The 26,588-nt window shown below is 33.8% G+C and overlaps 2 protein-coding genes and 1 long non-coding RNA gene across 3 annotated transcripts; 1 reads left to right on the forward strand and 2 right to left on the reverse strand.

The window, feature by feature from the left end:
• Positions 1 to 5,110: 5,110 nt before the first annotated feature.
• LOC114406141 lies at positions 5,111 to 5,569 on the forward strand. The gene is made up of 3 exons (XR_003665384.1): positions 5,111 to 5,129; positions 5,225 to 5,270; positions 5,532 to 5,569. It is a non-coding gene; the product is annotated as an uncharacterized LOC114406141 (long non-coding RNA).
• Positions 5,570 to 8,778: 3,209 nt separating this feature from the next.
• LOC114406139 (alcohol dehydrogenase-like 4) lies at positions 8,779 to 10,558 on the reverse strand. Its single transcript, XM_028368731.1, has 5 exons — positions 10,409 to 10,558; positions 10,140 to 10,276; positions 9,953 to 10,002; positions 9,316 to 9,658; positions 8,779 to 9,135 (listed from the first exon to the last, which is right to left on the reverse strand). The coding sequence occupies exons 1-5, from the start codon at positions 10,482 to 10,484 to the stop codon at positions 9,085 to 9,087; spliced, it is 657 nt and encodes a 218-aa protein (XP_028224532.1). The 5' UTR covers positions 10,485 to 10,558; the 3' UTR covers positions 8,779 to 9,084.
• A 14,186-nt stretch (positions 10,559 to 24,744) lies between these two features.
• Positions 24,745 to 25,863, reverse strand: LOC114404924 (uncharacterized mitochondrial protein AtMg00820-like). The gene is made up of 3 exons (XM_028367647.1): positions 25,600 to 25,863; positions 24,888 to 24,951; positions 24,745 to 24,791 (listed from the first exon to the last, which is right to left on the reverse strand). The coding sequence occupies exons 1-3, from the start codon at positions 25,861 to 25,863 to the stop codon at positions 24,745 to 24,747; spliced, it is 375 nt and encodes a 124-aa protein (XP_028223448.1).
• Between the last annotated feature and the right edge of the window lie 725 nt (positions 25,864 to 26,588).

The raw sequence follows: 26,588 nt of genomic DNA on the forward strand, positions 1-26,588 counted from the left end.
TTAATCATAATGTTTAAGAGCTTTCAAATTTCAGGCTAACATAGTGGAACAGATTCGAACAACTGGACTCTTCAAACACGTCACAAGGTGGTTGGATTCTGAAAGTTCATGTTGTAATACTTTAGCAAACCTTGGTGACAAAGATATGTTACCAGCACTTGTTGTCAGTGTTTGCTGCCAAGCAGCAGATCTTTTGACTATTTGTGGTAGCCAAAGCATCTGAAGTTGTAGCCTTAGGGAAGCTAAAAACTCTTACTGAGAGTACCATCAGAGAAAGAGCTTTAACAGCACAGCATAGTTCCATGATCACTATCTCAAAATTTGAGTATGAGTATCTAACAAATCATGCAGCCTCAGTAGAAGAAATTGCTGATAAAAAAGTAGCAGCAGCTGAGGCATGGATTGAAGCTCTCAAGGCCAGCGAGAAGGAAATAATGATGGAAACAAAAATAGCTCAAAGACAACTCAAAGAATCAAAATTGGAGCAAGAGCTGGAGGTTTACACCAAAGAGAAGATGCTTTCAAGAAGAGTTAGTAGTAGTGAGGAGCTTGACAATTGGCCAAGAAAATGCGAGAAGAGTTCATCCAAGAACTTCATAGTTTAATTGCCAAGAAAAAAGTTAATGATTTTAAGTTTTAATTTGATAATTTATTTATTTTAATTTAATTTTCTAACTTAGACTTATATATCTCGATTGTCTTGTCATTGAAATACTATTAAATTTCATCATTTATTTGATAGAATCGATCTCATAATTTTTTTTGAATAATCCCACTAAATATTTGGTTGATTTACCTTTTATTATCTTTTTCCTTTTCTTCCTAATAGTAAAAACTAAAAACAAACTTGTGTAAAAGAAAGAGGATGAAAGGTGTGGTGCATAAAACCCCAAACTCAAATATCTTTTCCCCCTTTCCATCATTATTGAAATTGAAATTGTTCTAAACTAGAGTTAAGGTTCAATTTGTATACAACACTTGAGTCCAAAAAAGGCATAACCAACTCATGTAGCAAAGTATTGACCAAGGTCAACACCCACTCGAGTGTACGACTCCTATAATATTAATATATTTGGATGCAAGTAAATTGGAAGACACGCAACCATGAATTGAATCCAGATACACACTACATAGGTGAACAATGAATTATCCTTCAAAAAGCAACTACAAAATATAAAATATACACTACATATTTAAGAAACAACATACACTATCAGCCTTGTTTACTTTGTGAATTGCTTATCGATATCCTTTAGTAGGGGATTTCTTCATTTTCACTAGAACACTCACAGTTCGGACGAATATATGAACAAGGTTCGGAGATTTTATCATCTCTTTATCAAAATAGCATGATAATTAAGGCCTAACTTCCCTATTATTCATACTAATCAATATCTTTTTAATTGTCAGCTTATGTTTCAAGATAGCATGACATCACAATTGCAATTCTCACCAACAAAATCATCAGCACAGCAAAGCATACAAAAATATGAAGGAAATGTATCTTCATCAGCTCGTACCTCGATCAAGTTGTACCTCAGTATATGCAAGATTACGTCTAGCAAGTCCAGCAAAGCGACTGATGACGTAGCAAACAAACCTCGTACCTCGATCAGCTAACCAGTAAAACCCAATCAAATGTATCTTCTAGCTATAGAGTTCTTGGGAAACAAAAGATTAGAAGGATCTTAGATCACTAATTGTATGATACAAGTATTATGGAGTATCATAGACACAATTCATATGCATATTTTACACTTAGGTGGCACCATCCAGTTTTTAGTTTACAATTACACGAACCCCAGAAAAAGGTGAAGTCCCTTCACTACCGCTTACACAAACTAATAATGATCAATTTGAAGCGACATATGATACACTCACACCCCACACACGTCAAAGACAGTAGCTTTCATGGATGATCTAGTAGTAGCTTTCATGGATGACATTACTGTTATTACTATTCAGCACCAAATGCAAGACACCATGGTTTGGAAAGCTGATCCTAGTGGTTTTTATTCCACTAAGTCAGCATATAGGCTATTGATGACTTTCAACAGACCTATTCCTGAGAGGAGGATTTTCCAGACTCTTTGGAAGTTAAAAATACCCCCAAGGGCTGGGGTTTTCTCATGGAGGCTGATTAAGGATAGGCTCCCCACTAGGGCCAATCTACTTAGGAGAAATGTGCCTATTCAGGATACTATGTGTCCTCTTTGTGGGAGTCAACAGGAGGAAGCTGGTCATCTTTTCTTCAACTGCAAAATGACTATGGGTTTGTGGTGGGAATCCATGAGATGGTCTCAGGTCATAGGTGCTCTTTCAGCTGACCCCGCTAGCCATTTTATCCAATTCTGTGATGGCTTTGGTGCAGGGAGAAACCATAGTAGATGGTGTGGGTGGTGGATCGCCTTAACTATTACCATTTGGCAGCATAGGAACTTTTGCTTTTTCATGGCACCCCTCTTGACCCTTCCAAAGTGATGGATGATGCTTTATTTCTTGCTTGCTCTTGGTTAAAATCTAGAGAGAAAGGTTTCAATACTTTATTTAACCATTGGTCTACCAATCTTTCGGAGTCCTTTGGTTAATTTGTATTGTCTCCTTTTGTGGTGGGGTTTTGTTGGGTTTCTGTTTTTGGAAGGTGGCACTTTAGGTGTCTTGTATTTGATCTTTTCAGTACCTCTGGTACTGTTCTGTTTATTAATAATATATATATTTTCTGCTTCCAAAAAAAGAAAATTACAGGCATCACTATAATTTTTTTAAGAACATAATAAAATAAATTAAAATATATAAAAACTAAACTGAAAAAAAAAACACTTATGTGATCTTGGTGTGGTGGAGTTTACTCAGGATATTTTGATTTCCATGGTGAACCCAAAAAAAGCCCTAGTAGGCATCCATGGAGAACTTTTTGACACCAACGACAACTTCTTGTAGACGAGGTCATGACACTGTGGGAAGCAAGTCGACTTCGGATTAGCAAAGGAAGAAGCTTGATGGAACCAAGGGAGACAGTGAACTTGATTTGCATAATAGGAAAGGAAAACATTGTTTATGCTCCTTGTGATTTACAAGGGAAGAGAGAACAGTGGAAAGAGCTCCTACAGCTGAAAACTTCTAATCATGATGGCCTGTGGTGTATCTAGGGTGATTTCAACTCTATAAGACACCAACATGAAAGAATGAGCTCATCTCAGACAGTGGGTAATTCCACTATCATATCTGATTTTGATTCTTGGATTTCAGATATGGCTTTAGAGGAGGTTAGGTCTATTGGGAGAAAATTCACTTGGTGTAGACCTAATGGTAGTGTCATGAGCAAATAGGACAGATTTCTTTTATCTGATGATTGGCTGTCTCAATGGCCAGATACTACCCAATTTGTGTTGGAAAGGGATTTCTGTGATCATTGCCCTATCCTTTTGAGGTCTAGAATAATTGATTGGGGGCCTAAAACCTTCAAGATCATGGATTGGTGGCTGAAGGATAAGGGTTTCCAGAATTTGGTGCCTCACAAATGGGGCAATTATCACCCTTGTGGATAGGGAGGTTATGTCCTGAAGCAAAAGCTAAAGTTCATTAAAGTTTGCATAAGGCAGTGGAGCTTATCCAATGGTGTTATTAATGCTAGAAAAATCCAAAATTTAAAGATGGAGTTGAACGTTTTGGAGGTAGGTATTAATGATAGAACTTTGTCTCAAGCTGAAGTGGAGCTCAAGAAATACCTTCAGGATCAGCTCTGGAATGCAGCTTATGCTTTTGAATCAGGCCAGACTGAAGTGGTTAAAAGAAGGGGACAACAATTCTAACTATTTTCATAGACTGATTAATCATAGAAGGAGGCACAATGCTATTCAAGGTCTGATCATAGATGGTGTGTGGGTCCATAAGCCTAGCAGTGTTAAAAATGCAGCTTTATATCATTTCAAAGACAGATTTTCTGAGGAGAATTTTAATAGGCCAACCCTAGATAGTGTTCAGTTTCCTTCCCTTGGCCAAAGAGAGAAAGAAAGCCTTTTTCTTATCTTGGAATTCCAGTAGGGACGAGTTCTAAAAGCTGGAGTTTTTGGCAGCCTATCATCAGCAAGTTTGAGGCCAAGCTTGCAAAATGGAAGCAAAGATGTCTCTCTATAGGTGGCAGAATAACCCTCATTAACTCTGTTTTAACAGCTTTACCCATTTACTTGTTGTCTTTTTTCATAATCCCTAAAAAAATGGTGCATAAGATAGTCTCTATTCAGAGAAACTTTCTTTACAAAAACCTGGACTAATATCAAGCATCTTATAACTTCTAAGGAGTTATTTACTTTCAAAAAAGCAAAATTAATTAACAGATACCAACCTTCAACTATACAGATTATTGAGGTTCTTATTCAGATAGCAAAGAATGAGGAAATTGATCTATTCGTCAATTTTGTTGCAAAAATAGCTACAAAATCTAAGCAGAACCTCAGAAGAGCAATCATGGCTCTTTAAGCATGCAATGCACACAAGTAAACTTCTGACTGACAACATATTTATTTTAACATTTCTAGAAAATTCTCTATAGAGACTAAATGGGGAACTGTGATGGGCAGCTATACCTTTTCAGAAGAACAACCAATTCCGGTTGGATGGGAGGAGATTGTAATAGAAGTTGTTTCAGAGATCCTAGCTGATCCATCATTTTCACGGCAAGAAACTTCTCTTTCTATGTTATGTTCTATAAGGGAGAATGAGAAGCTAATAACATCTTATTATTTGGGTTTTGAATACAACTAAGTTGCTTTACTTCTATTCTTTATAAGACTGGCTTATTTGAAGGCAGAAACAATATAAGTAGCATCATTTTGTAACTTTAAAATTGTCGATCAGATTATGGATTAAGTTTTTAATTTGAATTTTGTTATTGTTTTATCAGCTTACTCTCAATACGAGGGAAATTTCAAATGCTTCTGTTGGATTTTGTCCACCCGAAATTGATTCTCTAGGTAATGAATAAAAGTCCATAAATAATTTATTCAACTAACCAAAATACTAGTGCATATTATACATTATGTTCAAACAAGCAGAAACTCGTGGAGCATCTCCTAAAAAGAATTGAGGCCAGCTTAAGAAGGGAGCTCTACTACTGGCATGCTTATTATGTGAGTTTCTCCCTCCATAATCTAGATAACCCCTTCACCCCAATTTTATGTTTATTTCTTTTGGTAAATTAGTAACCAAAGTCTATAATGAACAGGACAGAAGACTCCCACCAGGAATAACAGCTTTACTAAAGTTAGAAGGTAAGCATAGTAACCCTTCTAATCACATTTAAGCTAGCCATATAGATTTGCCTAGCAGAAATAAAATAATATTATAGACTAATATGCACAATATCGAAGGGGTCTAACTCAATTGGTTGAACAGTGTCTAAACCCCTTAGTACTATCTTTGATTCTTAGGATAAAAGAAAAGACTAATATGCAACATGATTTCCCTCAATAACCTGCTAAGACTTGCTGTTTTGGGTGTAGTATTATTGACTAATATGCTCTTCTCTGCAGAATTCGTGGCCAAGTTCATGAGCATGTGCAGAAAAAACTTTGGCAGTCGGAAATATGTGTAGATTAACATGGATGCCATTAAAGGATGAATCCTTACTCAGACACAATTAAGAATGTCAACATCATATTCATATGAGCAGCACTAATGAATGTTTTAATTAGTAGAAGAACGTGATTCCGTATCCCATTTGGAAAGAAAAATATTTTAGTAGAGATAAGAAAGGAAAGTACTTAAATCAGATTCTGTTTCATTCGTAGAACGCATGCATAAAGTATTTAATATTGTTCAAACTAGGATTGTCTGAATGTGGAACCAGCAGACATATGTATCAGTCAAGGTTTTTATATCAGTAGAGGCTACAATAGTGTGCAGGGCAACATATGTATATTTAATTTATTCCTTACTTTGGTTCTCCTTTAGACTAGGACTGTCTGACTGTGGAACCAGCAGTAAGGTCTAATATATATGTATATCAGTGCCTCAGGTACTGCATTTTATCTATCTAATATATTATCTTTGCCGATAAAAAAAAAAAGAGCAAAGGGTTGCAAACAACAGCATAGGTAGTTGTTGGGTGAGGAAAAGAACAACATTAATTGAACTAAAAGCTATCTTTTTATTGGCTCAGCTTCAACTGGGCTTTATGCATTATTATTCGATTTCTTTTTATGAGTGAAGAACATGGCTTATTGAAAGCTGAGAAAAATATAGAATGACACTGGTTTCATTCATTGGCTAGGAGTTAAACTAAGAAGGCAGCAAAGGAGGGTAAAACAGTTGCAGAGCACAGAGGAAGTTAAGGAGGTTTAGGGTGTCGTGAGCAACAACAAACAACAATAGTAGAACTGCCAAGGTTGAAAACTACTGGAACACGGTGCATGTGTCTAGAAGTAGGAAGTCGTACACGAAAAACAAAACAAAATAGAAGATGAGGAAAGAAAACTCATTCTCAATCACTCAAGCACTTTGGAAAAGTCATGGACTATTGTGGGAAAAAAAAGTGATAGAACCGGTGTCATTCAAAAGCATATGGCATGAAGGGTGGGGTTAATAAATCAAGCTTTATCAAAAAAGAACATTTATGAACAAAGGACCATAACAGTGTGCCTTTGAGATAGAGAAGCATCTACATAGCCTTTATGAAAGTGTATATATTCATTCATATATAGAAAGCCACACACACAAAAGGATGTATCATACACACTAAAATTTTCAACTGCATTGCCAACTTCTCCTAACAGTGGACCTAGTAGTTAGTTAAGTGGCTATTGATTAGCCCACCACGGCAATAAAATGCTACTTTATCTTCCATCAAACTGTAAACTTCAAAGTGAACTTAATTCTTTTACATACTATTAGCCTTGATGATAATGATCAATTGAACCAAAAGACAATTTGTTTATGACTATATCTGACCCTAGTCCTACATATAATTGAATCTATGTTACAAATTTCCCTAAAATAAGCTTACTCTGCTTATGCCACATCATATTTATGCTATGGTAACTTAATGCGTGCAGACACCACAGTATAAGTTATATATCAAACAAATTTATATGGAAGGCATTTGGAAAATTTGTGACATACCAAACAAGTGCCCTAAACTCCAAAATAATTGCAAGAAGTGTCAGTAACATGTTATGAACCTGCTTAATGCAAAATAATGAGATAGTGAGCTAAATTACTCACAATAACAGGATCCTTATCACTAGTTATCTCTACTGGTACTCCAAGCAGTCTATAGATTTAACAGAGACAAACTTCAACATGTTTCCTAAGTAAACTATAAATGAAAAAGAGACCAAGCTTACCTCGAACCCAAACAGTGATAATGGCAGTGAGATCTAACAAAATGGCACGAAACTTTAAGCTTTCCTCATACCTCAATCAGCAATACTGCAATTGAAGACGTATTATTATTATTATTATTATTATTATTATTATCATCAATAAAACATGAACACCCACGGAAACTTAGCATACACGAAGTTGACCTACGTACCTCGCGGAGAAAGCTTTGAGCTTTGAACACCCACGAGTGTTTCAGCACCCTAGTAGCAACAGTGTATGTTGGGTTTTCTTCGAGCCAGACTTCCAAGAACAGTGTAGGGGGTTCTGTGGGTTCGAGCGAGGACAATGTGGGTGTTGAGGGAGCAGTTTCCGGCAGATTTCAGGCGGGAGGAGAAAGAGAAGAGCGATTTTAGACAGGAGGATGACAAAGAGAAGAGGGAGGGAAAGGTTTTCGAGCGCGCGGGGCTTGTGAAATCTCAAGTTTTAACTTATAAACATAACAACATCGGTTTTTTTATGGATAACCGATGTTAACTGAATATAAAAGTTGATGTTAACATCAAATAGATTACATCAATTTTTTAACAAACCGATGTTAAAATCAACTCCTTAACATCGGCTTTCTCAAAACCAATGTAAACTCTATGAAGTTAACATCGGTTTTGCCGAAACCGATGTTACCATATTCATCTTAACATCATGTTAACATCGATTTTTTAAATAACCGATGTTAACATGAAGTAGTTAATATCGGTTTTGATAAAACCGATGTTAAGTAACTCCATTTAATTACAAAAATATCACTGCGCTTTCGTTAACATCGATTTTAGTAATAACCGATGTTAATAGGATGATGTAGAAAGCCTTTTTTTTAGTAGCGAGTAATATATATAAATAACATAATGATTAAACTACCATCAATTAATATATCTAATATCATCTAAGATCTCTCAAACTCATGATGCATTAGCATAAAGCATCGAGAGTTTGTCAGTAAAAAAATGAAAATGTTTAATAAAATATGATTTTGTGAACAAGTCAGCATAACTGAAAAAACAAAAGACAAAGTTATCGTGCCATGTTTTGTGCCCTCATGAAAGATCAAGTTATAGACAATTTGGATCACACTCTTGTTGTCACAATACATAGGAGTGAATCCAGAGAGAGAAACACTCATGTCAAAAGACTAGTCAACGCAACTAAATTACCTCTACAGTGATAAAAGCTAGTCACGACACGCTATTCAACTTCTATAGAAGATAAAGAAATAATATTTTGTTTCTTGTTAGAGTCTACTAGAATAATTCAAAAACCTGTAGTAGACTTATGGTCAATGGTGTTACTAGTCCAATCAACATCAGAGTACCTCAAAGATATTTAAAAATACGAACAACAGTTACCTAATGCATTGTAATAGGAGAAATAACAAAGTCATTTACAACATGCACAACGCTATTGAAGTATGAAATATATAGTGCTTATCTTGAATTTAAATTATGTCTACTTACATCACGTCTAAAACACTATTGAAGTAAAAAGAAACACTTTGAAACACAATTTTTTAGAAGTGTAGAAGACATCTCAGTGACTTTCCGACGGTAAAATGATCAAAGGCCTTGTTTATCTCCTCGATTTGAAACTCGATCGTGAGTGATTAAATCATCTAACTTCACCACCTAAGTTCAAGCCACCAAAAATAGGCATTAATTAATAACACTACAATAGGTACAGAAAGACCCACGGTACCTAAACCAAAGACAGCTACAGTTGAACCAAAATGCTCATCAGCGATATTCCAAGCAGCCCCAACACCTACACATGACACGCATTATCCATTTGCTCTAAACTCGATCTAAACAACTCATGCTCATTTGATCACGTCGTTCACCATTGTCACAATAGTTAGATCCATGATCCGGTTATATTTTATATGTATAATAAAATTTGAAGCTTGTAATATTTTAAATAATTGAGTTTGACCAAGTTTCTTACCCGTTGATACGCCACAACTAAGGTAAGTTTTTTAATGTAGGGATTGAGGTCACCATGGCCATCAACGTCAATCTTGACAACGCATGCTGAATCCACCACCGTGTACTCTGTGAAAGTTGAAGTGTTCAAGAAATGGAAGATGGGTTTTCCATCTGTTGTAGAAAACCTTGTGGCACCATCACTAGCCATCACCTTCTTCATAGGATCCACCCCAAATCTCTCACACATGTTGGTCTTCTCGCACTTGCAATATTTGCAATCCCCACATTCCCCATTGAAAATTGGCACCACCAAGTCCCCTTCTTTCATGTCATTTACACCTTCTCCCACACTCTCCGCAATCCTAAAAATTCATAGCACACACAAATATCCAAAGGTGTTCTCACTTCAATTCAATTTCATGTGATAGAACTTATATTTTTATGTACAATATCGTTAAGATAAACTTCTCCAAAAGTTGAAAAAACAATATAAGAAGATAAAATAAATTGAGTTTTTTTTTTGCATAAACTAAAATCAATTTATATAATTGACTTTTATAGAAACTCAAAAGCTCTCAATTTATTGCACGTGTCTTCTTATCCAAATCATTAATGTTATAATTTTTCATAGTTGTATGGATATTTTTGTGACCTACCCGCAAGCTTCATGGCCGAAAATTCGAGGATAAGCACGTTGAGCCTCGTTCTTAATTTGGTGCCCCATAAAAGAATGAAAATAAGAATCATCAATAAACAATATATATTAGATATAACTTATGTTTGACTACCAAATTTACTTGTTAATGATATTTAATTAGACATATTATATAATTATATGTATACCTTGCCTTGCCAAGAACTGAGATCGGTGTGGCAGATTGTGGTGAAGAGGATCTTGATTCGAACCTCCATTTTCTGAGGAGGATGAACAAGAACACGTTCCACCACAAAGGGCTCTCCAGGACCATATGCCACGGCAGCTTCATAATAATAATAATAATAATAATAATAATAATAATAATATTGAGCTATGAGAATGAGAATTTGTGCGCATTCTGTACGATAGTATGATCTGAATAAATAATATAGAATTTTGGTGCAATGTAATGTACCTTTGCAAGTAATGGTCTTTCCCCTGGTATCGTTTCGATTCAAGTTCCCATTAGTAACAACAACTGGACCTATCATCTTCCTTAGTTGTTTGGTGATTCTTCAGTGGTTATTTTGTGTGTATGTATTGTATATGGTGCTTTTAGCATGAGCCAGAGCATACAACTAAGAAAACTTGTGATATAAATGAATGAAGGGCCAGTTATATAATCTAGAGTTTTCTCTGAGACTAGCACGTGCTTTTAGCATGCAGCACGTGTCCAGCATATGGCACGTGTTATCAATTTATCTTAAATATTAAATATTAAAGGAAAAATGCTTGCTAGTGGAGAGCCATACAATAAAGAAAACTTGTGATATAAATGAATGAAGGACCAGCTATATAGACTAGTTTATTTAAATTTATTTGTTGAAAAAAATATTTATTTTAATAAAATAAACAATATTTTATTTTTAATGTGCTTGTTTGAACTATTTTTATTTTAAAAAATAATTTTTGTACTTATTTTAAGAAGTAAATCATATTTATTTTTTTTAAAAAAAGTTTTATATAAAAATGTTTATTTTAAAGTTATTTTTTATAATTTTAAATAAATTTCATAATCTAGAATTTTGTGAGACTAACACGTGCATTTAGCATATGGCACGTGTTATCAATTTGTCTTTTGTCTTAAATATTAAAGGAAAAAAAAAGAGTTATGTTGTTTTGAATTTTGGGAAATAAATGTTTATTTTGTATTAATTTATTGTTTTAACGGATAAACAGGGACCGCTAAAGCAGTCTATGAATTGTATAGAATTTTTTTTGTCCGAATTAGAGATTATGTGTATTCTCTAACTCATTAGAGGCAGAGCTCGAGGAATGTCGTTAAAAAAGGTCAAGTTTTTTTTTTTCTTTTTTTAGGTCCATGACCCTAAAACTCATACCTGTGATTAATAAAATAAGAATAATTTAATGAGTTGCCCTTCTCCTCGTACAGAGTGTGTCAAACTCTGTTGTCTTAAAGATACTCTAATATGAGTATATCAGAGAACACGTCACGAATCGAAGGAGAATGAGAGAAAGCTTTTAGTTCGGCTTCATTCCATAGCTACTTAGTACCTCGAATCAATTTGTTAAAAAAAAATGAAATCCGATAATTTTAATTGATATAAAATAATGAATAAATACATAATTTTTTTTACCATCTTTCTATGATTATTAAAAATAAAATATCAAAATAAAATTATAAATAATATATATATATATATATATATAAATTTAGATAATTATAATTAAATTTAAATAATCTCTAATTCCTATATTCTAACACCTTTCTCCTTAAAAACTACCACTCAAGAGTCATCAATGTCATCTGCTATGCTAACTTGGCTGACACTGACACCGAGAGGAAAAGGCTTCTTGATGGCATTCTCGGCCTTCGAGGCTCTGAACTAAACTCTGAGAATTCATAGATAGCAATAAGTTCCACCGTCACACAATGGCAAATTTCCCCATCTGGGGTACTTTTAAAAAGTATTTTCTCAGATGGGGTTCTTTTGGTTTTATTTCCGGCATGGGGTAGTTTTGTACGTGAACAGTGCGCCATGCAGGACCCAAACCGCCATTGCCAATGGCGAGTTTGGTGTCACTGAGCAAGCTGCAAATGGCACTGGCGAGACGTGCCTAAACCGCCATTACAGGTGGCGATTTGTACAAGCCCAGAACCGCCAGTCAAACTGGCGAGTTCCTTTGTCAGCTAGGTTGCAGGGTTGCAGGAGGTGACAGGAGCTTTAAAGGGGAGTTGCAACTGCCATTGGCGAGTTGCCTGGAAGTTGCAACTCCCATTGGCGATTTAGGGCTCAAAATAGCCATCACCAGTGGCGATTTTATGCCTATATATACGTTTCAGCTGTGTGTTTTCTGAATGCATAACGAGTAGCAGAAATAGCTTAGACGAAAGGCTTTGAGTTTTCTGAATGCACAAAGGAGTTTTGAGATTTTTGAGTGTTTAGGGTATAGTTTTTGAGTTTTCTCAGTGCTTAAATTTCTGTCAGTGCAGGCTTTGAGTTTTGAGTTTTAGAAGGTATAGTTTTTAGTAATTCTTTAATTAAATTAGTTTTATATTTTTATTTCGTAATGTTCTGTAAAATAATTTGTATTATTATGTTTTTAAAGTAATTTTTTGTAGCAGTTTCAATGTATAGTTTTTATGAAATTTTTAATTAAATTAGTTTTATATTTTATATGATTGTTTGTGTGTAAAAAATAGAAAAAATTTGTCATTATATTTTTAATTGGTTTGAAATTTGGTTCTTGAGGGTTAAATTTGTGAATGAGGTTCCTAAATTTTTTAGACTAGTTTGAATTTATAGTTGTTAAATTTTTTTTAATTAAATTAGTTTTATATTTTATATCCTTTTTTATGTGTATCAAATAAAAGAAATATGTCATGATATTTATTTAAAGAAAATTTTTGAGTCATGAAAAAATTTTGTAAATATGAAATTTTTAGTATATTTTTAATTAGATTAGGTTGGTGTTGATAGTTTGTTAAAAATAACATGTTCTTATATATATTAAAAAAAATTGTAATTGATAATACGTTAGTTTTCTGGAAGTCAAAATAATACGTTCCTTTTTCGAAATTAATAATTTGTGTTATAATTTTATGTAAGTAATTATTTATAGCAGTTTGAATGTATAGTTTTTATTAATTTTATAATTAAATTAGATTTATAGTTTATTTTGTAGTTTCCCGTAAAATAATTTATATGATAATTTTTTTAAGTAATTTTTAATTAGAAGTAGATTTTTGCTTTAAAGTAATTTTTTTAAAGTAATTTTATTATTTATTAGTTTGCAGTAAAATAATTTGTATCATAATTTTCTTGTAATTATTTTTAATTAAAACTAGATTTCAGCTTTAAGAAATTTTTTGTAAGTAATTTTTTTTTATTTCTTAGTTTCCAGTAAAATAATTTGTATTTGTATTATAATTTTTTAAAGTAATTTTTAATTAAAACTAGATTTCAGCTTTCAAGTTATTTTTTGTAAGTAATTTTTTTTATTTGTTAGTTTCCAGTAAAATAATTTGTATGATAATTTTTTTTAAGTAATTTTTAATTAAAAGTGAATTTAAGCTTTCAAGTAATTTTTTTATTTGTTAGTTTCCAGTAAAATAATTTGTATGATAATTTGTTTGAAGTAAATTTTTAAATAAAAGTAGATTTCAGCTTTAAAGTAAATTTTTTGAAGATTTTTTTTTTATTTCTTAGTTTGCAGTAAAATAATTTGTATCATAATTTTTTTAAGTAATTTTTAATTAAAACTACATTTGAGCTTTCAAGTAATTTTTTTTATTTGTTAGTTTGCAGTAAAATAATTTGTATTATAAGTTTTTTAAGTAATTTTTAATTAAAACTAGATTTCAAGAAGTAAATTTTTTTTAAGTAATTTTTTTTATTTGTTAGTTTGCAGTAAAATAATTTGTATTATAAATTTTTTAAGTAATTTTTAATTAAAACTAGATTTCAACTTTGAAGTAAATTTATTTAAATATTTTTTTTATTTCTTAGTTTGGAGTAAAATAATTTGTATTATCATTTTTTTATTTCTTACATTTTACTATTTTGAATTTGTTATGAATAATTAATTAAAATATTGTTTTTGTAGGTACATGATGAATTCGGTTATAACAGTATTGTATTTCAATGGAAGGGTATATGAAGATAATGATGGTGTAATATTTGAAGGCAGCAAAAAAGCGATTCAGATTAAACGTGGAATTAGTTTCAATGCTTTGAAGAAAAAAATTGGAGACAAGGTAAAGTTAGAAAATAATGAAATTATTTCTGCTATCAGTTGTAGGTTTTTAGTGTCAGGAAAATATATTGCCTTGCAAATTTGCGATGATGAAGACGTTGAAACGATGCTGGAAAGTTTTAAACAACAACAAGAAATGTCAGTTCTAGAATTGTACATAGAAAAGGATGTGGCTGGTGGTTCAATGTTTCATTCTGCAAATTCCCTTACATCATGTGGAAATTATGTATCTAATGATGACACACAACCGCCAACAAATATGAGCAATTTAAATCTTGACGAAGATGATGGTCATGATGATTATCTTGTGTCTAACTCATACGTTGAAGAGTCGTTAGACGAAGATGACAGTGTTGACGGTATATCAGATACAGACAATGAAGTCCCCGAGATGATTCCACCAGTAAGAATTGTTCACCCAGCAGAAGGTATGATTTCCTCTTAAAAAATACTTCACTCAATACATTTATTATTTCACGACAATTGTATTTAATGCCAAATAAGTATGATTTGAATTTTTTTTGGACTATAAGGTGTACAAGGAATTCAGAATCCATTTTGGAATGATGCTTTGCATTATAATAATATCAACTGGAGCCATCCTGATGAGGAGGACATTTGTGGTTTGGAGATGCCATCCACTTTTAATGTTGGCCAAGAATTATATGTTGGCATGGAATTTGATAGTAAAGATGCGGTCAAGAATGCGGTCAAACAATATGTTATGAGGGTGCATCAAAGTTTCAAAGTGGTTGAAAGCAAATGGGACAAGTATGTGATTTGTTGCTTGAATAGAAATGCAGATTGTCCTTGCCTTTTCTACATGAGGGCAATTCTATCTAAAAAAACTGATTCATGGAAAGTCACTCAATGGGGTGGACCACACACATGTCTCAATATGACCATGACCCAAGATCACGAGAAACTTGATTCAAATTTAATTGCCAGTTGCGTAGTAGGTACGTATTTTATGTTGATATTATGTTATTGTTTAGCCTTAATTGCCATTTAAATTTTGTTATTCTTTTGACAGGCATGATCAGAGAAGATCCATCGATAAAAATTTCATTGATTCAAGAAAGGATTAACAGTCAATTTGCGTACAAGGTGTCGTACAAAAAAGCTTGGTTGGCGAAACAGAAAGCTATTGCTATTGAATATGGTGATTGGGATGAGTCATATGCGAAACTTTCGTCGTGGCTAACACACATGCAAAATCATTCTCCTGGATCGTATTTTCAAATACTACATGACGATTTTATCGTTGGAAATACGGTTAGTCGCGAACACCGCCAATTTCATAGAGTTTTCTGGACTTTTGGCCAATGTAAAGAGGCTTTCAAGTACTGTAAGCCAATCATACAAGTTGACGGCACACATCTGTACGGCAAATATCGTGGGACCCTCTTAATGGCCACATCACAAGATGGAAATGGTGGCGTCCTTCCTCTAGCATTTGCGGTGGTTGAAGGTGAGACGTTGACAGCGTGGTCATGGTTTTTGGCACACTTGCGTGAACACGTCACTGATAAAAATGGTATTTGTCTCATATCTGATCGACACGCGAGTATAAAGTCCGCTGTTGCTAACGAAGCACTTGGTTGGCAACCTCCCCACGGCTATCATGTGTATTGTGTGCGACACATAGCAAGCAACTTCAATCGTAAATTCAATAATGCCAAACACAAAGAAATGTTGAAGAAATTGGGTAAGATTTCATATTTGCTGGTCACGTTTATTTTTCTTTCATTTATACTTAAAATTGTTATTCATAACTAATTTTATGCAGCCTACACTCCATGCAAGCACATTTTTGATCAAAATTTAGAAAAATTTCGTGAACTGAGTCCAGCCATAGCAACATGGATTGATCGCATCTCAAAGGAAAAATGGACGATGGCTTACGATAGAGAAGGACGTCGATATGGCCACATGACAACGAACCTCTCAGAATGTATCAATAAGGTTTTAAAGGATTGTCGCAACATTCCCATAACAGCATTGGTGAAATCAACGTACAGTAGGTGTCGAAAGTACTTTGTTGAGCGTGGCCGCCAAGCCCAAAGACAGTTAAATGAAGGCCAAGTATATTGTTCAAAGCTTGTTAAAGAACTGAGGAAAAATCAAGAACAAGCTTGTACGCACATCGTTCGCGTGTATGATATCCACTCCACAAGGTTTGAAGTAGAGGAGAGCTTCAACCCTATAACGCAACGTGGCGGACAAAAGTGGGCAGTAAACTTGAATGATCGTCATTGTCAATGCGGAAGGTATTCTGCGCTTCACTATCCATGTTCACACATTATTGCAGCTTGTGGTTACGTGAGCATGAACTACTACCAATATATAGATGTTGTTTATACAAACGAGCACATCTTAAAAGCTTACTCCGCACAATGGTGGCCTCTTGGGAATGAAGCGGCTATTCCTCCTTCTGATGACGCATGGACACTTATCCCTGACCCAACTACAATTCGTGCGAAAGGTCGGCCAAAATCAACAAGGATAAGAAATGAGATGGATTGGGTCGAACCATCTGAGCACCGAACAAAATGTAGTAGATGTGGAGCCGAAGGGCATAACAGGCGTCGCTGTCCAATGCAATCTGAGCGTGGGAGTTGTTCAAATCGTTGATTTATGTATGTTAGTTGAGTGACTTGTATTTGTTTACGTTTTGTTCAATGTATTGAATTTTTGAGGTTCAATGAATTCGGTACTTAAAAACATTTTGCCTTTTGTACATGACTTATTTGTGGGGTTCAATGAATTCGTTAGTTAAAACCTAAAAATAAACCACTAACCCTAAAAATAAACCACTAACCCTAAACCCTAACCACTAACCCTAAAAATAAACCACTAACCCTAAACCCTAACCACTAACCCTAAAAATAAACCACTAACCCTAAAAATAAACCAATAACCCTTAAAATAAACCACTAACCCTAAACCCTTACCACTAACCCTAAAAATAAACCACTAACCCTAACTAGTAAACCCTAAAATTAACTCATAAACCTAACCGTAACTCATAAACCTAAGTAATAAACCATAAACTTAACTCATAAAGCTAACCCTAACCTATAACCCTAACCCTAACTCATAAGACAACCCCATAATCCTAAAACCTAACTCATAAACACTAAGTCATAAACCTAACTAATCCTACAAATAACTTATAAACCGTAGCCCAAACTGATAACCCTAACCCTAACTCAAAACCTTAAACCTAACCCTCAACCCTAACACCAACTAATAATCATGGCCCTACCTCATAACCCTAACACTACCTCATAACCCCTAAGTCCTAAAACTAACTCATAAACCATAACCCTAACTATATATTTGTCAACTTTAATTTTGCTATATGACTATATTTATTATTGTAGTTTGATGCGCGACATAAAAGTAGTCATTATGGTGATTCAATAACAAATGGTGATAAAAAACGCAATTCCATAACAAGTACAATGAGATACCATAAATTAAGTCTGAAATTCAAATTACAAACATACAAAACAAATTTGAAATAGAGACATCAAAATCAGTCATCATGGTGTCCGTGATGGCGCGAGGATGTGCCACATGGTCGATCCCACCTTCGGGCTTGACGATCCGGATTTCTTCTTGCGCGTTGTCTCCGCCCTTGTTCCTCAGCCTCTGCAGAAAACTCGTGACGCAAATCAACACCTAATAAGTCACCCATAGCAGGGATTGCTCCGGGTACATCCCATTGTTGACCTAATGGGGCATTAGGTGTTGCCATTGGGGCATCATGTTGCTGCGAAGGGGTCATGGTCGGCCATGAAAAATGAGGCTGTGTTTCCGCAACACCACCAAACGAATGTTCGCTTGCAGACATATCAGTGTCATGGCCTTCGAAAGGATACTGATACATCTGCGAAGGATACTGAGCAAATGTTGGTGGCGTGTAATACATTCCATGGCCACGCTGCTCCATATGTTGGGAAAAATCTTCCGCTTGAACAATCTCCCTTCGTCTGTCAAAACCTCGAGTTTCAACACTTGACTGAAGCATGTGAAACTGTTGTGGGGGAAATCGACGCTCTGATGATGGACCATGTGCCACAGGCTCAGTGATCCTCTCTTGCTCTTGGGATAAAATCGCTAACTTTTCCACATATGGCACGAGATCATCAACTGTCCATGTGTTTCGCCCTTGTGGTGACACCATATACTGCAATGTCTCGGTAACTTCACCCTGCAATTATTAGGATAAGGAAATTAATGTCGATGCTTTAACAAGTAAATTGAAGTTAAATAATTAAAAAGAAATAAATACCAATGTAGCTGTGTTTGCATTGTTTGGGTCGATAAACATTTTTGTTTTGCGCCTATACCACACCATGTAATCCGAGTTAAAACTCAATAGGCCCTCTTGTCGAGCATAAACGTCGACCCTAAACTCAGCTCGATTATTCCACTGACTGATAAATGGGGCCAACAGCTGGAACCAATTTTCATCCATTTTGCCTTTCAGTGTTAGCCCGTGGACATTCCATGGTTGCGAAGGAGACTCCGGAATAGGTTGTTGCATTCCAAATTGTCGCAACACTCTATCCGGTTGGTGCCACTCTACAACATGAAAACAAATGAGTGGCACCACTGCGCACCACGCCATACTGCCAACCAAACAAATGGGAGGTAACATCGACATAACAGTTGCTGTGTAAGGCTCCCACAGAAACTGCATACAATAACACAATTGTTAATTTATCTTAAACTATGCCATTTTATTTATTATTTAACAAATACATGATGATCTTGTTACCTCATGTCGTTTCATGATATCCAATTTGCGACGGAAAACTATTAGATCATCATTGCCAATATGTTGGTTTCCACGTCGCAGCCACCTACAAAAAAAATATGAAATAATTAGTGCCGACGCATTACATTATAGATTATTTTCAAATGAATTTTTTTTAAAAAAAACTAACCTGTGTCCGAGTGGTTTGTTTTCCATTATAGGAGGAGTTCTCTTTGGAGCCAAAGTCGTGCAGCGTTCCCATGCCCACATTTGGATTAGGATGCACATACCTCCGATTGATTTTATTTTGTAATCGGTGGCGCTGCACATCTCTCTGTATAAATAAGCAAGCACGGCAGGTCCCCATGCATACATGCTGCACTGTTCAAAGTCCCGTAAAAATTGGAGGTACCTTAGGGAAACTTTACTGCTGCTTTTGTCAACAAATAGAACTCCTCCTATGAATCTGAGGATCCATGCACGGGTAAACCTTTGTAATTGTTCTACGTTCCCGTCATGGATATTTATTTCTGAAAAATGGTGAGCCAGCCAACTTAATTTGACCACACTGCCTTGAAGTTCACCTTCCTGTGGTCTGACTCCCAATAATTCTTCACACAATTCAGCCCAATCAAGATTAGTCTGACCAATTAATGGTGCCCCCTCAGTATGAAGACCTAACAACACTGACACATCTTGAAGAGTAATCGTAGCCTCTCCGCATCTCAAGTGAAACGTGTGTGTCTCGGGCCTCCATCTTTCAATCAAGGCTGTAATTAATGAAGAATTAATTTTCAGGTACCCCATTTTCATTATCCAATAGAATCCTGATTGGCGAAGCAGAGGAATAATTTCCTCTGGTATTTCTTCTTGTCCTTGATAGATGGGTACAGCTCGCCTGATATGTAGTTTTCTGTCTGCTTCCCCATTCCAAACATGTTCGGAAACATGTTTAGGTTGCAGCCATAAGACGTCTCCTTCTATTGGACCAGACTTAATGTGTATACTAGATGAAGATGATGACGAAGATGCCATTGATGCTGTAAAGTTCAATATAATACAAAAAATTGACAACAAAAATTTTACATTAAAAAATTAACAAATTTAATAGCTACACAAATTAAAATACATGACCAAATTAAAATACATAGATTTGTTACACATACAAAAATTTAACACAAAAAAACATAAAATACTACCTAAAATAGTCTACAAATAAAAATATTAAAAATTACATACCTACACAAATTTAAATAAATTACCAAATTAATGGTGTTCATAACAAAATTAAAATTTAAACACGTACATAAATTGTACACAAATAAACTTAAAATACTACCTAAAATAATCTACAAATAACAAAATTAAAAATTAAATAGCTACAAAAATTTAAATAAATTACCATATTAAAATACATAATAAAATTATAAATTGTTACACGTACATAAATTTTACACAAAAAAAACTTTATTTACTAACTAAAATACTCTATACATAACAAATTTAAATATTAAAATACGTACATAAATAAATTTAATTAAATGACCATATTTTTTTTACAATTATTAAAATTTAAATTAAATAACAAATATTATACATAAAAAAATGGTATTAAATCAAAAAAATTTCATGGAATAAAAAATTTAAAGAACATATATATAAAATTAATAAAGTATCATATATTTCAATGAAAACTATAATTCAATAAACTAAATAATATTCACATTCTAACTAAAATTAACGTACAAATAATTTTATCACAAATAATAACATACAAATTTTAAAAATCTTAACAAAATTATATTAATAAATCACTAACGTACAAATAATAATATACCAACTAAATCATATTTAAACATACTACTTAAAATTTAAAAGTTTTACCATACATCAACAAACTTAGCATATCTAAAACAATTAATAAAACTAACCTAACAATTAATAAAACTAAGCTAACCTAACAATTAATAAAACTAACCTAACCTAACTTACCATATCTATAATTAATTTACAAAATTATAAATAAATTATATTATCAAATTAACTAAAACTAACCTAACTAATATTATCAAAATTATATTTATAAATCAACTAAAACTAACCTAACTAATATTCTTAAAATTATATTTATAAATCAACTAAAACTAACCAAACTAATATTATCAAAATTATATTTATAAATCAACTAAAACTAACCTAACTAATATTCTTAAAATTATATTTATAAATCAACTAAAACTAACCTAACTAATATTCTTAAAATTATATTTATAAATCAACTAAAACTAACCTAACTAATATTCTTAAAATTATATTTATAAATCAACTAAAACTAACCTAACATAAACCTAACCTAAACAATATTAATATGTGAACTGAAATTATTTTAACACATGTATATATAACAGAAAAATATAGGGCAAACAACATTAAAAAAAAATTAACTTACCGGAAGCGCGTATTAAAAATAGCAATCCAAAGCACGTATGGAGAATACACAGTGTAGTGTTAGGACAGCGGAACTAAGATTCAAAACTTCACCTACAATAGATAAAAAATTTCTCAATTAAAACTGAAATATAAATTAAACTTAACTTAATATATATAACACAAAAAATTTAAAATTTTCAGTCAACATAATACTTACAAAAATACCTAATACCAACAGAAGAAGAAACAATGCAATGGAAGCTCCAATATCTCGTGTGAAGAAGATAAGCAGAAGAAGAAGAAAGCATGCATACGAAGAAGAAGAAGAAAGCATGCATAGCTCGCGTTTTATAAAAAAAATTTCGAATCCCTGCACCTGCAAATCGCCTGCACCAATGGCGATTTCCTCTCTGCAAATCGCCTGCACCAATGGCGATTTCCTTCTGTTGCACTGCCATGGCAGGAATGGCAGGAACTAGGCCTGCTGCCCTCAGCTATTGGAACTCGCCAGTTTGACTGGCGGTTCCCTATGGCTTGTGTATATCGCCAGCTCTAATGGCGGTTTAGGCACGTCTCGCCAGTGCCATTTGCAGCTTGCTCAGTGACACCAAACTCGCCATTGGCAATGGCGGTTTGGGTCCTGCATGGCGCACTGTTCACGTACAAAACTACCCCATGCCGGAAATAAAACCAAAAGAACCCCATCTGGGGAAATACTTTTTAAAAGTACCCCAGATGGGGAAATTTGCCTCACACAATCTGGTTCAGGAATTTCTCTAGCTTGATTTGAGCTCATTGCCTCACCAAGAGTCTTTCCTTTTATCGATGGGCAATAAAAGACAACTATGAGGCTGCAAAGCGGAAGAAAAAAGGATCAACTCAGAATAAAAGCTTTATCTCACCGGTTCGTTGGTAAACTAACTCCTGATGCATAACTGTTGTTGATGTTTATTTATAACTATTAAAATTATCTTATTTAATGTAAATATTTTATTGGATGTTTTATTATTAAATTATTTCTTAATTTTTAATTTTTTTAAACTTATATTAACTTATCTTTATTTTTATATTATTAAATTTTTTATTTTGTCATTTTTTTATTAATTATATTTAACTTCTATTTTTTTACTATTTAAAAAATTTAGAGAGGCACCGCCCCTAGTTTTAATAAAATAAACAACTTTTTATTTTCTTAATATGTTTGTTTAAATTATTTTTTCTTAAAAAATATTTTTTATTTTATTTTAAGAAGTAAATTATATCTAAATTCTGTCTGTTTTGTTAAAAAAAAACTGTTATTTTAAAATTGTATTTTTGTTAGTTTAAAGAAACGCCCAAATCTTAGAGTTTTCTCTATGAGACTAGCACGTTCTTTTAGCATACAGCACGTGTTATCAATTTATGTTAAATATTAAAGGAAAAATAGATACGTTGCTTTGAATTTTTACAAAATAAATATCTATTTTGTATTACTTTATTATTTTGACTTATGGTCAGGAATTGGATTTTCTCGACATACCCATTATAAGAAATATCATGTATATTTAGCGGATTAACACGTACAGCTAAAGCCATCTATGTATTTTGTAGAATTTTTTTTGGCCCATAATGGGAAATTATGAATGTTTCCTAACCCATTGGATCAAAAATAATATTGTTATTATTAATACAAGAAAATTTACACATAATAAAAATTGAACATGAATTCTCCCTTAAATAGATGGTTCCAACACATGTGAAAACAATAATATCTTACAATAGTGTGTCAACCTTTAAGTTAAATTCTATAAAATCTATCAAATAAATATTTTTTTAGTTTAAATATATTTTTAATTCTTCAAATTATGGTTGTATTTTGGTCTTATAAATTTTAATTTTTTTAGTCCTTTTATTTCCAAAAGTATTTTTTAGTCCCTTTTAACTGTTTTTTTGCGGTTTGGATACATGTGACAATTTTTAATGGCAAAAAAGACTAAAAAAATAATTTACGAATTTGGAAGAATAAAAAATTACAAATTTTTATTATTTTGAGAAACTAAAACAATATATCTCAAATATGAAGAACTAAAAATATACTTAATTTTTTTTAGTAGAGTTTTCAGTAAATCTTGCATGATTTTACCCTAAAATTTAAGGGTGAATTTGTAGAAATATACATATGTTGATCTAAATATGCAAATCAATTTAAATGGCATATTCAGATCAAACAGCGGAAATTAAAATATTACGAGCGTACCTCCAGTCATTGCAAATTGAACGCGAAGCGGCGCACACACGAACCTGAAAGACAGTTTTGTTCTTCCAGACCCTTACTCACTCTAAATAGATGATGTATTTTTTCTGAATAGAGAAGTGGGTTTGGTGATACAAAACTGAGAGCACCACATCCTATTTATAGAGTCTGTCCATCACAGAGCTCAACTTGTTATCAGAAGGTGAGCTAGGAAGTTATCAATACGTGAGATAAAGGATGGGTACGTGATTTGTTACTGAAGGTGGTTGCAAATATATTGCAAAGATATGGGTTGAATGTGGATGGAAAATGGACCAGATTCAAAAATAACTAAATGTTCCATAATAATAAAATAAAAGACGTGAAACGTGAACGTGGACGCTTCCAACATTCTCCCACTTGGTCCATTTAACCCAACATCAACCGTAACAAGAAACATAATATATGAGTCATGGCGATAGGTCCTCTGATGATGAGTAGTATCTTCCATGTACCATAATATATCAAGTCTCTCAACACTAGCTCTCAACTTAATGAATAAACCATATGTTTATTCTATATCTAAACCGAATGATTTTTCTCGAAATAAATAAATATGTGCACAAAACAATATGAGAAAATATCTAACTGAATGAGAGTTTCATTGAAAATAACAAATGTACGTACAATGAAATTACATCATGGAACCAAGTCTCATTCGTATTACATGATCCTTAAAATTCTTTGATGACATGCCTTTAGTTAAAGGATCAGCAATCATCAACTCAATGTTGACGTGTTCAATGCCCACTTTCTTTTCTTTAGCACGTTCTCTTATGACTAAGTACTTGATGTCGATGTGCTTACTTCGACTTCCACTTTTGTTGTTTTTAGCCATAAACACCGCAACAAAGTTGTCACAATACAACTTTAATGGCCTAGAAATAGAGTCCACAACTCTAAGGCCAGATATGAAACTCTTCAACCATACACCATGCGAGGTAGCCTTAAAACAAGAAACGAACTCAGCCTCCATAGTGGAAGTAGCAGTTAAGGTTTACTTGGCACTTCTCCAAGATACAGCTCCACCGGCTAACATAAAAATATAACCAGATGTTGATCTTTATGAATCAACGCAACCAGCAAAGTCTGGGTCGGAGTAGCCAATCACTTCCAGACAATCAGTTTGTCTGTACATGAGCATGTAATCCTTTGTTCCTTGAAGATATCTCATCACTTTCTTTGCAGCTTTCCAGTGGTCAATACCTGGATTACTTTGATATCTTCCCAAGACTCCAACAGCGAACGCAATATCAGGTCTAGTGTAAACCTGAGCATACATAAGGCTTCCAACTGCTGAAGCATATGGAATATTTTTCATGTGTTCCCGCTCAAAATCATTTTTGGGGCATTGACTCAAAGCAAGTTTGTCACCCTTCACAATGGGAGCTACACTTGGTGAACAATCTTTCATATTAAATCTCTCTAAAACTTTGTTGATATAGGTTTCTTGAGACAAGCCTAAAATGCCTCGAGATCTTTCTCTATGGATCTTTATGCCTATGACATAAGATGCCTCTCCCATATCATTCATATCAAAGTTCTTTGAGAGAAATTGTTTCACCTCATATAGCATACCCTTATCATTAGTCGCAAGCAGAATATCATCTACGTATAATACAAGGAAACAAATCTTACTCCCACTGACCTTCTGGTATATACAGTGATCCATGACATTCTCTTCAAAGTTGAATGAAGAAATGACCTCATGAAATTTTAAATACCACTGGCGAGAGGCTTGTTTCAATCCATAGATGGACTTATTAAGCTTGCAGACTAAGTGCTCACCAACACTAGATAAGAATCCCTCAAGTTGTTTCATGTAAACCTCTTCTTCTAGATCACCATTTAGGAACGCCGTTTTCACATCCATTTGATGCAGCTCAAGATCAAAATGAGCTACTAATGCCAAAATTACTCGATGAGAGTCTTTCTTAGATACAGGGGAAAAGGTCTCTCTGTAATTGATTCCTTCTCTTTGAGTAAATCCTTTACCAGCAAGTCTTGTCTTATGTCTCTCAATGTTGCCTTCTGAGTCTTTCTTTGTTTTAAAGACCCATCTACATCCGATGACTTTTACACCAGCAGGCAACTCAACGAGATCCCAAACTTGGTTAGATGCCATAGAATCTATCTCATCCCTCATAGCATTATACCACAAATTTGATTCCTTAGAACTCATGGCTTGTGAAAACGTCTCAGGATCATTTTCGGCTCCAATGTTGTAATCTGATTCTTGTAGGTACACTACATAATCACTAGGAATTGCTATCTTTTTTACTCAAGTAGATCTTCTTAATGTTGTTTGGTCATCTTGCTGAGGAACTTGTTCAACTGGTTCTTCACTAGTTTGTTCAATATCATCATTTTGTTCCTCACAAACAACTTGATCTACATGATCACTTTCAACAGCTTGTGGAACTTCAATCACTGGTTGTCTAACACCCATTTTAACTTGAGGGGTGGGAATGACTACCAACCTATTACTTGTCCTAGAAGGTTAAGCTTCATAGTGATCCCTTTCAGAAGAAATGTTCTGAAATTGATCACTCCTACTGATCAAGTCATTTTCAAGAAACTTTGCATTCCTTGATTCCACAATCCTAGTGTTGTGGGATGGACAATAGAACCTATACCCTTTAGACCTTTCAGCATATCCAATGAAATACCCAGTAATATTCTTAGGGTCTAGTTTCTTCTCTTGTGGATTATAAATTCTTACTTCAGACAGACATCCCCAAATGCGTATATGTCGCAAACTTGGTTTCCAACCCTTGAATAGCTCAAAAGGTGTCTTTGAGACAATCTTGGTTGGAACTCGGTTTAATATATACGCAACCGTCTTAAGAGCATCAATCCAAAAAAATTGAGGAAGCTTTACATTACTCCTTATGCTTCTCACCATGT

This window comes from Glycine soja, chromosome 3, assembly GCF_004193775.1.
Source record: "Glycine soja cultivar W05 chromosome 3, ASM419377v2, whole genome shotgun sequence".
In the NCBI taxonomy this organism is placed as follows: Eukaryota; Viridiplantae; Streptophyta; class Magnoliopsida; order Fabales; family Fabaceae; genus Glycine; species Glycine soja.